Source organism: Saccoglossus kowalevskii, chromosome 16 (genome assembly GCF_978046115.1).
Source record: "Saccoglossus kowalevskii chromosome 16, keSacKowa6.1, whole genome shotgun sequence".
In the NCBI taxonomy this organism is placed as follows: Eukaryota; Metazoa; Hemichordata; class Enteropneusta; family Harrimaniidae; genus Saccoglossus; species Saccoglossus kowalevskii.
Genome location: NC_140656.1, coordinates 34525580 through 34537830, shown reverse-complemented (window position 1 = coordinate 34537830; position 12251 = coordinate 34525580). Strand labels below are relative to the sequence as shown.

Sequence of the window (12251 nt, the reverse complement as noted above, 5' to 3'; positions counted from 1 at the left end):
GGCATGTTCACCAACAGAATGTATGACATTATGTGGCATGTTCACCAACAGAATGTATGACATTATGTGGCATGTTCACTAACAGAATGCATGACATAATTACATGGCATGGTCACTAACAGAATGTATGACATTATGTGGCATGTTCACCAACAGAATGTATGACATTATGTGGCATGTTCACTAACAGAATGCATGACATTATGTGGCATGTACACTAACAGAATGTATGACATAATTACGTGGCATGGTCACTAACAGAATGTATGACATTATGTGGCATGTTCACCAACAGAATGTATGACATTATGTGGCATGTTCACTAACAGAATGCATGACATTATGTGGCATGTTCACTAACAGAATGTATGACATTATGTGGCATATTAACTACAGAATGTATGACATTTATGTGGCATATTAACTACAGAATGTATGACATTTATGTGGCATGTTCACTAACAGAATGCATGACATTATGTGGCATGTTCACTAACAGAATGTATGACATTATGTGGCATGTTCACAAACAGAATGTATGACATTATGTGGCATGTTCACTAACAGAATGTATGACATAATTATGTGGCATGTTCACTAACAGAATGTATGACATAATTACGTGGCATAGACACTAACAGAATGTATGACATTATGTGGTATGTTCACTAACAGAATGTATGACATAATTACGTGGCATGGTCACTAACAGAATGTATGACATTATGTGGCATGTTCACTAACAGAATGTATGACATAATTACGTGGCATGGTCACTAACAGAATGTATGACATTATGTGGCATGTTCACTAACAGAATGAATGACATAATTAACGTGGCATGGTCACTAACAGAATGTATGACATGTGGCATGTTCACTAACAGAATGTATGACATGTGGCATGTTCACTAACAGAATGTTTGACATTATGTGGCATGTTCACTAACAGAATGTATGACATTATGTGGCATGTTCACTAACAGAATGTATGACGTAATTACGTGGCATGTTCACCAACAGAATGTATGACATTATGTGGCATGTTCACTAACAGAATGTATGACATTATGTGGCATGTTCACTAACAGAATGTATGACATTATGTGGCATGTTCACCAACAGAATGTATGACATTATGTGGCATGTTCACTAACAGAATGCATGACATTATGTGGCATGTTTACTAACAGAATGTATGACATAATTACGTAGCATGTTCACTAACAGAATGTATGACATAATTACGTGGCATGTTCACTAACAGAATGTATGACATTATGTGGCGTGTTCACCAACAGAATGTATGACATTATGTGGCATGGTCACTAACAGAATGTATGACATTATGTGGCATGTTTACTAACAGAATGCATGACATTATGTGGCATGGTCACTAACAGAATGTATGACATAATTATGTGGCATGGTCACTAACAGAATGCATGACATTATGTGGCATGTTCACTAACAGAATGTATGACATTATGTGGCATGTTCACTAACAGAATGTATGACATTATGTGGCATGTTCACTAACAGAATGTATGACATTATGTGGCATGTTCACTAACAGAATGTATGACATAATTACGTGGCATGGTCACTAACAGAATGCATGACATTATGTGGCATGGTCACTAACAGAATGCATGACATTATGTGACATGGTCACTAACAGAATGTATGACATTATGTGGCATGTTCACTAACAGAATGTATGACATTATGTGGCATGTTCACTAACAATGTATGACATAATTACGTGGCATGTTCACTAACAGAATGTATGACATAATTACGTGGCATGGTCACAAACAGAATGTATGACATTATGTGGCATGTTCACCAACAGAATGTATGACATTATGTGGCATGTTCACCAACAGAATGTATGACATTATGTGGCATGTTCACTAACAGAATGCATGACATAATTACATGGCATGGTCACTAACAGAATGTATGACATTATGTGGCATGTTCACCAACAGAATGTATGACATTATGTGGCATGTTCACTAACAGAATGCATGACATTATGTGGCATGTACACTAACAGAATGTATGACATAATTACGTGGCATGGTCACTAACAGAATGTATGACATTATGTGGCATGTTCACCAACAGAATGTATGACATTATGTGGCATGTTCACTAACAGAATGCATGACATTATGTGGCATGTTCACTAACAGAATGTATGACATTATGTGGCATATTAACTACAGAATGTATGACATTTATGTGGCATATTAACTACAGAATGTATGACATTTATGTGGCATGTTCACTAACAGAATGCATGACATTATGTGGCATATTCACTAACAGAATGTATGACATTATGTGGCATGTTCACTAACAGAATGTATGACATTATGTGGCATGTTCACTAACATGGTGTGTGACCTTTATGTGGCATGTTCACTAACATGGTGTCTGACCTTTATGTGGCATGTTCACTAACATGGTGTCTGACCTTTATGTGGCATGTTCACTAACATGGTGTCTGACCTTTATGTGGCATGTTCACTAACATGGTGTCTGACATTTATGTGGCATGTTCACTAACATGGTGTCTGACCTTTATGTGGCATGTTCACTAACATGGTGTCTGACCTTTATGTGGCATGTTCACTAACACGGTGTCTGACCTTTATGTGGCATGTTCACTAACATGGTGTCTGACATTTATGTGGCATGTTCACTAACATGGTGTCTGACATTTATGTGGCATGTTCACTAACATGGTGTCTGACCTTTATGTGGCATGTTCACTAACATGGTGTCTGACATTTATGTGGCATGTTCACTAACATGATGACTGACCTTTATGTGGCATGTTCACTAACACGGTGTCTGACCTTTATGTGGCATGTTCACTAACATGGTGTCTGACCTTTATGTGGCATGTTCACTAACATGGTGTCTGACCTTTATGTGGCATGTTCACTAACATGGTGTCTGACCTTTATGTGGCATGTTCACTAACACGGTGTCTGACCTTTATGTGGCATGTTCACTAACATGGTGTCTGACCTTTATGTGGCATGTTCACTAACATGATGACTGACCTTCATGTGGCATGTTCACTAACACGGTGTCTGACCTTTATGTGGCATGTTTACTAACATGGTGTCTGACCTTTATGTGGCATGTTCACTAACATGATGACTGACCTTTATGTGGCATGTTCACTAACACGGTGTCTGACCTTTATGTGGCATGTTCACTAACATGGTGTCTGACATTTATGTGGCATGTTCACTAACATGGTGTCTGACATTTATGTGGCATGTTCACTAACACGGTGTCTGACCTTTATGTGGCATGTTTACTAACATGGTGTCTGACCTTTATGTGGATTGTTCAATAACATGGTGTCTGACATTTATGTGGCATGTTCACTAACATGGTGTCTGACCTTTATGTGGCATGTTCACTAACACGGTGTCTGACCTTTATGTGGCATGTTCACTAACATGGTGTCTGACATTTATGTGGCATGTTCACTAACATGGTGTCTGGCATTTATGTGGCATGTTCACTAACACGGTGTCTGACCTTTATGTGGCATGTTCACTAACATGGTGTCTGACCTTTATGTGGATTGTTCACTAACATGGTGTCTGACATTTATGTGGCATGTTCACTAACATGATGACTGACCTTTATGTGGCATGTTCACTAACACGGTGTCTGACCTTTATGTGGCATGTTCACTAACATGGTGTCTGACATTTATGTGGCATGTTCACTAACATGGTGTCTGACATTTATGTGGCATGTTCACTAACACGGTGTCTGACCTTTATGTGGCATGTTCACTAACACGGTGTCTGACCTTTATGTGGCATGTTCACTAACATGATGACTGACCTTTATGTGGCATGTTCACTAACACGGTGTCTGACCTTTATGTGGCATGTTCACTAACATGGTGTCTGACATTTATGTGGCATGTTCACTAACATGGTGCCTGACATTTATGTGGCATGTTCACTAACATGGTGTCTGACCTTTATGTGGCATGTTCACTAACATGGTGTCTGACATTTATGTGGCATGTTCACTAACATGATGACTGACCTTTATGTGGCATGTTCACTAACACGGTGTCTGACCTTTATGTGGCATGTTCACTAACATGGTGTCTGACCTTTATGTGGCATGTTCACTAACATGGTGTCTGACCTTTATGTGGCATGTTCACTAACATGGTGTCTGACCTTTATGTGGCATGTTCACTAACACGGTGTCTGACCTTTATGTGGCATGTTCACTAACATGGTGTCTGACCTTTATGTGGCATGTTCACTAACATGATGACTGACCTTCATGTGGCATGTTCACTAACACGGTGTCTGACCTTTATGTGGCATGTTTACTAACATGGTGTCTGACCTTTATGTGGCATGTTCACTAACATGATGACTGACCTTTATGTGGCATGTTCACTAACACGGTGTCTGACCTTTATGTGGCATGTTCACTAACATGGTGTCTGACATTTATGTGGCATGTTCACTAACATGGTGTCTGACATTTATGTGGCATGTTCACTAACACGGTGTCTGACCTTTATGTGGCATGTTTACTAACATGGTGTCTGACCTTTATGTGGATTGTTCACTAACATGGTGTCTGACATTTATGTGGCATGTTCACTAACATGGTGTCTGACCTTTATGTGGCATGTTCACTAACACGGTGTCTGACCTTTATGTGGCATGTTCACTAACATGGTGTCTGGCATTTATGTGGCATGTTCACTAACACGGTGTCTGACCTTTATGTGGCATGTTCACTAACATGGTGTCTGACATTTATGTGGCATGTTCACTAACACGGTGTCTGACCTTTATGTGGCATGTTCACTAACATGATGACTGACCTTTATGTGGCATGTTCACTAACACGGTGTCTGACCTTTATGTGGCATGTTCACTAACATGGTGTCTGACATTTATGTGGCATGTTCACTAACATGGTGTCTGACATTTATGTGGCATGTTCACTAACATGGTGTCTGACCTTTATGTGGCATGTTCACTAACATGGTGTCTGACATTTATGTGGCATGTTCACTAACATGATGACTGACCTTTATGTGGCATGTTCACTAACACGGTGTCTGACCTTTATGTGGCATGTTCACTAACATGGTGTCTGACCTTTATGTGGCATGTTCACTAACATGGTGTCTGACCTTTATGTGGCATGTTCACTAACATGGTGTCTGACCTTTATGTGGCATGTTCACTAACACGGTGTCTGACCTTTATGTGGCATGTTCACTAACATGGTGTCTGACCTTTATGTGGCATGTTCACTAACATGATGACTGACCTTCATGTGGCATGTTCACTAACACGGTGTCTGACCTTTATGTGGCATGTTTACTAACATGGTGTCTGACCTTTATGTGGCATGTTCACTAACATGATGACTGACCTTTATGTGGCATGTTCACTAACACGGTGTCTGACCTTTATGTGGCATGTTCACTAACATGGTGTCTGACCTTTATGTGGCATGTTCACTAACATGGTGTCTGACCTTTATGTGGATTGTTCACTAACATGGTGTCTGACATTTATGTGGCATGTTCACTAACATGGTGTCTGACCTTTATGTGGCATGTTCACTAACACGGTGTCTGACCTTTATGTGGCATGTTCACTAACATGGTGTCTGACATTTATGTGGCATGTTCACTAACATGGTGTCTGGCATTTATGTGGCATGTTCACTAACACGGTGTCTGACCTTTATGTGGCATGTTCACTAACATGGTGTCTGACATTTATGTGGCATGTTCACTAACACGGTGTCTGACCTTTATGTGGCATGTTCACTAACATGATGACTGACCTTTATGTGGCATGTTCACTAACACGGTGTCTGACCTTTATGTGGCATGTTCACTAACATGGTGTCTGACATTTATGTGGCATGTTCACTAACATGGTGTCTGACATTTATGTGGCATGTTCACTAACATGGTGTCTGACCTTTATGTGGCATGTTCACTAACATGGTGTCTGACATTTATGTGGCATGTTCACTAACATGATGACTGACCTTTATGTGGCATGTTCACTAACACGGAGTCTGACCTTTATGTGGCATGTTCACTAACATGGTGTCTGACCTTTATGTGGCATGTTCACTAACATGGTGTCTGACCTTTATGTGGCATGTTCACTAACATGGTGTCTGACCTTTATGTGGCATGTTCACTAACACGGTGTCTGACCTTTATGTGGCATGTTCACTAACATGGTGTCTGACCTTTATGTGGCATGTTCACTAACATGATGACTGACCTTCATGTGGCATGTTCACTAACACGGTGTCTGACCTTTATGTGGCATGTTTACTAACATGGTGTCTGACCTTTATGTGGCATGTTCACTAACATGATGACTGACCTTTATGTGGCATGTTCACTAACACGGTGTCTGACCTTTATGTGGCATGTTCACTAACATGGTGTCTGACATTTATGTGGCATGTTCACTAACATGGTGTCTGACATTTATGTGGCATGTTCACTAACACGGTGTCTGACCTTTATGTGGCATGTTTACTAACATGGTGTCTGACCTTTATGTGGATTGTTCACTAACATGGTGTCTGACATTTATGTGGCATGTTCACTAGCATGGTGTCTGACCTTTATGTGGCATGTTCACTAACACGGTGTCTGACCTTTATGTGGCATGTTCACTAACATGGTGTCTGACATTTATGTGGCATGTTCACTAACATGGTGTCTGGCATTTATGTGGCATGTTCACTAACACGGTGTCTGACCTTTATGTGGCATGTTCACTAACATGGTGTCTGACATTTATGTGGCATGTTCACTAACATGGTGTCTGACATTTATGTGGCATGTTCACTAACACGGTGTCTGACCTTTATGTGGCATGTTTACTAACATGGTGTCTGACCTTTATGTGGATTGTTCACTAACATGGTGTCTGACATTTATGTGGCATGTTCACTAACATGATGACTGACCTTTATGTGGCATATTCACTAACACGGTGTCTGACCTTTATGTGGCATGTTCACTAACATGGTGTCTGACCTTTATGTGGCATGTTCACTAACACGGTGTCTGACCTTTATGTGGCATGTTCACTAACATGGTGTCTGACATTTATGTGGCATGTTCACTAACATGGTGTCTGACCTTCATGTGGCATGTTCACTAACACGGTGTCTGACCTTTATGTGGCATGTTTACTAACATGGTGTCTGACCTTTATGTGGCATGTTTACTAACATGGTGTCTGACCTTTATGTGGCATGTTTACTAACATGGTGTCTGACCTTTATGTGGCATGTTTACTAACATGGTGTCTGACCTTTATGTGGATTGTTCACTAACATGGTGTCTGACCTTTATGTGGCATGTTCACTAACACAGTGTCTGACATTTATGTGGCATGTTCACTAACATGGTGTCTGACATTTATGTGGCATGTTCACTAACACAGTGTCTGACCTTTATGTGGCATGTTCACTAACATGATGACTGACCTTTATGTGGCATGTTCACTAACACAGTGTCTGACCTTTATGTGGCATGTTCACTAACATGGTGTCTGACATTTATGTGGCATGTTCACTAACATGGTGTCTGACATTTATGTGGCATGTTCACTAACATGGTGTCTGACATTTATGTGGCATGTTCACTAACATGGTGTCTGACCTTTATGTGGCATGTTCACTAACATGGTGTCTGACATTTATGTGGCATGTTCAGTAACATGATGACTGACCTTTATGTGGCATGTTCACTAACACGGTGTCTGACCTTTATGTGGCATGTTCACTAACATGGTGTCTGACATTTATGTGGCATGTTCACTAACATGGTGTCTGATATTTATGTGGCATGTTCACTAACATGGTGTCTGACCTTTATGTGGCATGTTCACTAACACGGTGTCTGACATTTATGTGGCATGTTTACTAACATGGTGTCTGAACTTTATGTGGATTGTTCACTAACATGGTGTGTACCCTTGAACAACAACAGCAGCAACTTACCACTTATCATACTTGTCTTTGGAATTTCTATCAAATTTCACTCTCCACTTAACAGGACCATTTTTTCTAATTGATACTCGAACCACTTCACCAGGATACCACACACCGCTTACAAATGCTTCAACTTTAGTTCCCACATCTGAAAAAGCATATAAATAAAGACTGGGAGTGGTAAAGTCACACACGACTGGGAGTGGTAAAGTCACAAGACTGGGAGTGGTAAATTCACAGGACTGGGAGTGGTAAAGTCACAAGACTGAGAGTGGTAAAGTCACATGACTAAGAGTGGTAAAGTCACAGGACTGGGAGTGGTAAAGTCACAAGACTGGGAGTGGTAAAGTCACAAGACTGGGAGTGGTAAAGTCACAAGACTGGGAGTGGTAAAGTCACAGGACTGGGAGTGGTAAAGTCACAGGACTGAGAGTGGTAAAGTCACAGGACTGGGAGTGGTAAAGTCACAAGACTGGGAGTGGTAAAGTCACAAGACTGGGAGTGGTAAAGTCACAAGACTGGGAGTGGTAAAGTTACAAGACTGGGAGTGGTAAAGTTACAAGACTGGGAGTGGTAAAGTTACAAGACTGGGAGTGGTAAAGTCCCAAGACTGGGAGTGGTAAAGTCACAAGACTGGGAGTGGTAAAGTTACAGGACTGAGAGTGGTAAAGTCACAAGACTGGGAGTGGTAAAGTTACAAGACTGGGAGTGGTAAAGTCACAGGACTGAGAGTGGTAAAGTCACAAGACTGGGAGTGGTAAAGTCAGAAGACTGAGAGTGGTAAAGTTACAAGACTGGGAGTGGTAAAGTCACAGGACTGAGAGTGGTAAAGTCACAGGACTGAGAGTGGTAAAGTCCCAAGACTGGGAGTGGTAAAGTCACAAGACTGGGAGTGGTAAAGTCACAAGACTGGGAGTGGTAAATTCACAAGACCGGGAGTGGTAAAGTCACAAGATTGGGAGTGGTAAAGTCCCAAGACTGGGAGTGGTAAAGTCACACACGACTGGGAGTGGTAAAGTCACACACGACTGGGAGTGGTAAAGTCACAAGACTGGGAGTGGTAAATTCACAGGACTGGGAGTGGTAAAGTCACAGGACTGAGAGTGGTAAAGTCACAGGACTGGGAGTGGTAAAGTCACAAGACTGGGAGTGGTAAAGTCACAAGACTGGGAGTGGTAAAGTCACAAGACTGGGAGTGGTAAAGTCACAAGACTGGGAGTGGTAAAGTCACAGGACTGGGAGTGGTAAAGTCACAAGACTGAGAGTGGTAAAGTCACAGGACTGAGAGTGGTAAAGTCACAGGACTGGGAGTGGTAAAGTCACAAGACTGGGAGTGGTAAAGTCACAAGACTGGGAGTGGTAAAGTTACAAGACTGGGAGTGGTAAAGTCCCAAGACTGGGAGTGGTAAAGTCACAAGACTGGGAGTGGTAAAGTTACAGGACTGAGAGTGGTAAAGTCACAAGACTGGGAGTGGTAAAGTTACAAGACTGGGAGTGGTAAAGTTACAGGACTGAGAGTGGTAAAGTCACAAGACTGGGAGTGGTAAAGTTACAAGACTGGGAGTGGTAAAGTCACAGGACTGGGAGTGGTAAAGTCACAGGACTGAGAGTGGTAAAGTCCCAAGACTGGGAGTGGTAAAGTCACAAGACTGGGAGTGGTAAATTCACAAGACCGGGAGTGGTAAAGTCACAAGATTGGGAGTGGTAAAGTCCCAAGACTGGGAGTGGTAAAGTCACAAGACTGGGAGAGGTAAAGTCACAGGACTGGGAGTGGTAAAGTCACAAGACTGGGAGTGGTAAAGTCACAGGACTGAGAGTGGTAACGTCACAGGACTGGGAGTGGTAAAGTCCCAAGACTGGGAGTGGTAAAGTCCCAAGACTGGGAGTGGTAAAGTCCCAAGACTGGGAGTGGTAAAGTCCCAAGACTGGGAGTGGTAAAGTCACAGGACTGGGAGTGGTAAAGTCCCAAGACTGGGAGTGGTAAAGTTACAAGACTGGGAGTGGTAAAGTCACAGGACTGAGAGTGGTAAAGTCACAGGACTGGGAGTGGTAAAGTCACAAGACTGGGAGTGGTAAAGTCACAAGACTGGGAGTGGTAAAGTCACAAGACTGGGAGTGGTAAAGTCACAAGACTGGGAGTGGTAAAGTTACAAGACTGGGAGTGGTAAAGTCCCAAGACTGGGAGTGGTAAAGTCACAAGACTGGGAGTGGTAAAGTTACAAGACTGGGAGTGGTAAAGTCACAGGACTGAGAGTGGTAAAGTCACAAGACTGGGAGTGGTAAAGTCAGAAGATTTGTAATCAACATAAAAATGTCCTATGCGGTGCTGATCACACCGGACTACGATGCTGTTTGTGCACTTTGTGGTGGGAAAAAGTCCTACAGAGTTGCAATCAGACTCAATACCAGCGACTGCAAGGAGTGTTGAATGCCCTACATTCGAAGATAAGTTCGGCACCGAACCAAGTGAAATCATCGCGTTATTGCAGGTCAACCGTCACAACATGATTTGGAATCATTTGTAGGCCCGAGCTTCTTCTTTTCATAAATGAATATTAGTTCCTTACATCATGCATTGCGCTACAGAAATGCATGATGTTGTAATTTTTATTTTAAGTAGTTATTGTAGCCACTTCAAATTTCAGTTAGCATATGCTAACTTAGCTACTGGCGAGTGCTAACATAGAATAGTTGAAAACATAGGACAAGCAAAATTCTGGAAGATGACTCAAATCACAACCAAGTCTTTTGAAACTTTGATTTTTAAATCATGCATAGCTTTTAAATTAGCGATTGCAAGAAGAATATTTTTTCGCTGAGTTTGCGAATAAAATTTGGGGGCTGTGGCTGTTATTCTATCGAAGTCACTCAGAAATTTAACTCACGACACTAAGCACACGATTTAACGCCATCTTCAATCAAAGCTTGACCTGGTTGCTAAGGTGCATGAATCGTTGTTTCACATGATCTTGCATTTTGCGGAACAGGGTTTATTGTCAAGTGAGTGCATTATGGACACAACATTAACTGCGTATAAGCAGAAGAAAAACTAGCTGATAGGGAGGCATGCAAAGGATGCTGGACCCCCCCCCCCCAAAAAAAAAAAAAAACCAACTGAAGTAAGGATTCTCATGGAAGAAAGAAAGAAAATTATGTATTGAACAGTACGCATTAAGCTAATTAATCATGCACATATATAAAATCTTGCAATTGTTCTAATTATATGACTTAAGTTTCATGTGAATCTGAGCACCAGTTCTTGCCATATCATTGAAAGATCAAAGAAAGCTTAGAAAGAACTCCCATGTGCTGAGAGTATTGGAGACACATTAAATATAATTCGAAATTACTTAGCTGAAAACTAATTATGCAAATCAGAAAATTAATATGACCAGATTTGAGTGTAAAACTAATGAGGTCTGCGCAATGTAACAGAAAATCTATGTCTCCAAGTTTAATTGAAATGTGATTAGAACCAAAAAATTATGAATTATTATGCTTATTAGGGAATTAATATGAACAGATTTTTACCCCAAACTAATTAGGTTTGTACATTGTCCTAGAGCATCTTTATACTAAGTTTCATTGAAATGGAATAATTAGTACCGTGAAAACTCCAAAATTTCGACCCCTCTAAAAATTCGGCCGCCTATTTATTTGCCGGTTTCTGTGTTTTATTTACCTACAAATTTTCGACTCCACTAAAAATTGCCGACTCATTCTTATTCGAAAATTGCGACCAGTTTTAGTTTTCCCCCAAACGAAAAAAAAACACGATGTGAGCGTTCAAACGGGACCTTCCTCGAAGGCATGAATCCGGGTTTCTGATTGACTGAGAGATTTTTATTTTATTGGTAACGAAAATATATTCTAAATAAACGAAGTTTCAAATAAAAACGAACACAAAAATCTCGGCATGCTGCGTTTCTGAATTGTTGATTATTACTGTACTCAGTAGTGATTATAATAATGTACACAAAATAAATTTGTTGAATGGTTATGAAATACAAATAAAAGTCAACTTAGTTTCATCGTAAGCGAATGATTCCGGTCTCGTATAAACGTTTGATGCTGTAGGATATCCGCCATGTTCTCTTAGGTCAAATAGGTCAAATCGCTAATTAACCAATCAGAAAGCTGGATGATGCCAACGTGTTCAAATTACCATAGCTTATTTAAATATGT

At 40.9% G+C, this 12251-nt stretch overlaps 1 protein-coding gene across 3 annotated transcripts in view; it reads right to left on the bottom strand.

Annotated features, from left to right (window-relative positions):
- Positions 1–12251, bottom strand: part of LOC102801601 (ATPase MORC2A-like) — an 80270-nt gene that overhangs the window by 20827 nt on the left and 47192 nt on the right. For all 3 annotated transcript variants that reach the window (XM_085491416.1, XM_085491419.1, XM_085491417.1), the window contains exon 23: positions 8076–8214. In XM_085491416.1, coding sequence (XP_085347542.1) covers positions 8076–8214 — 139 coding nt within the window. The remainder of the gene's footprint in view (positions 1–8075; positions 8215–12251) is intronic.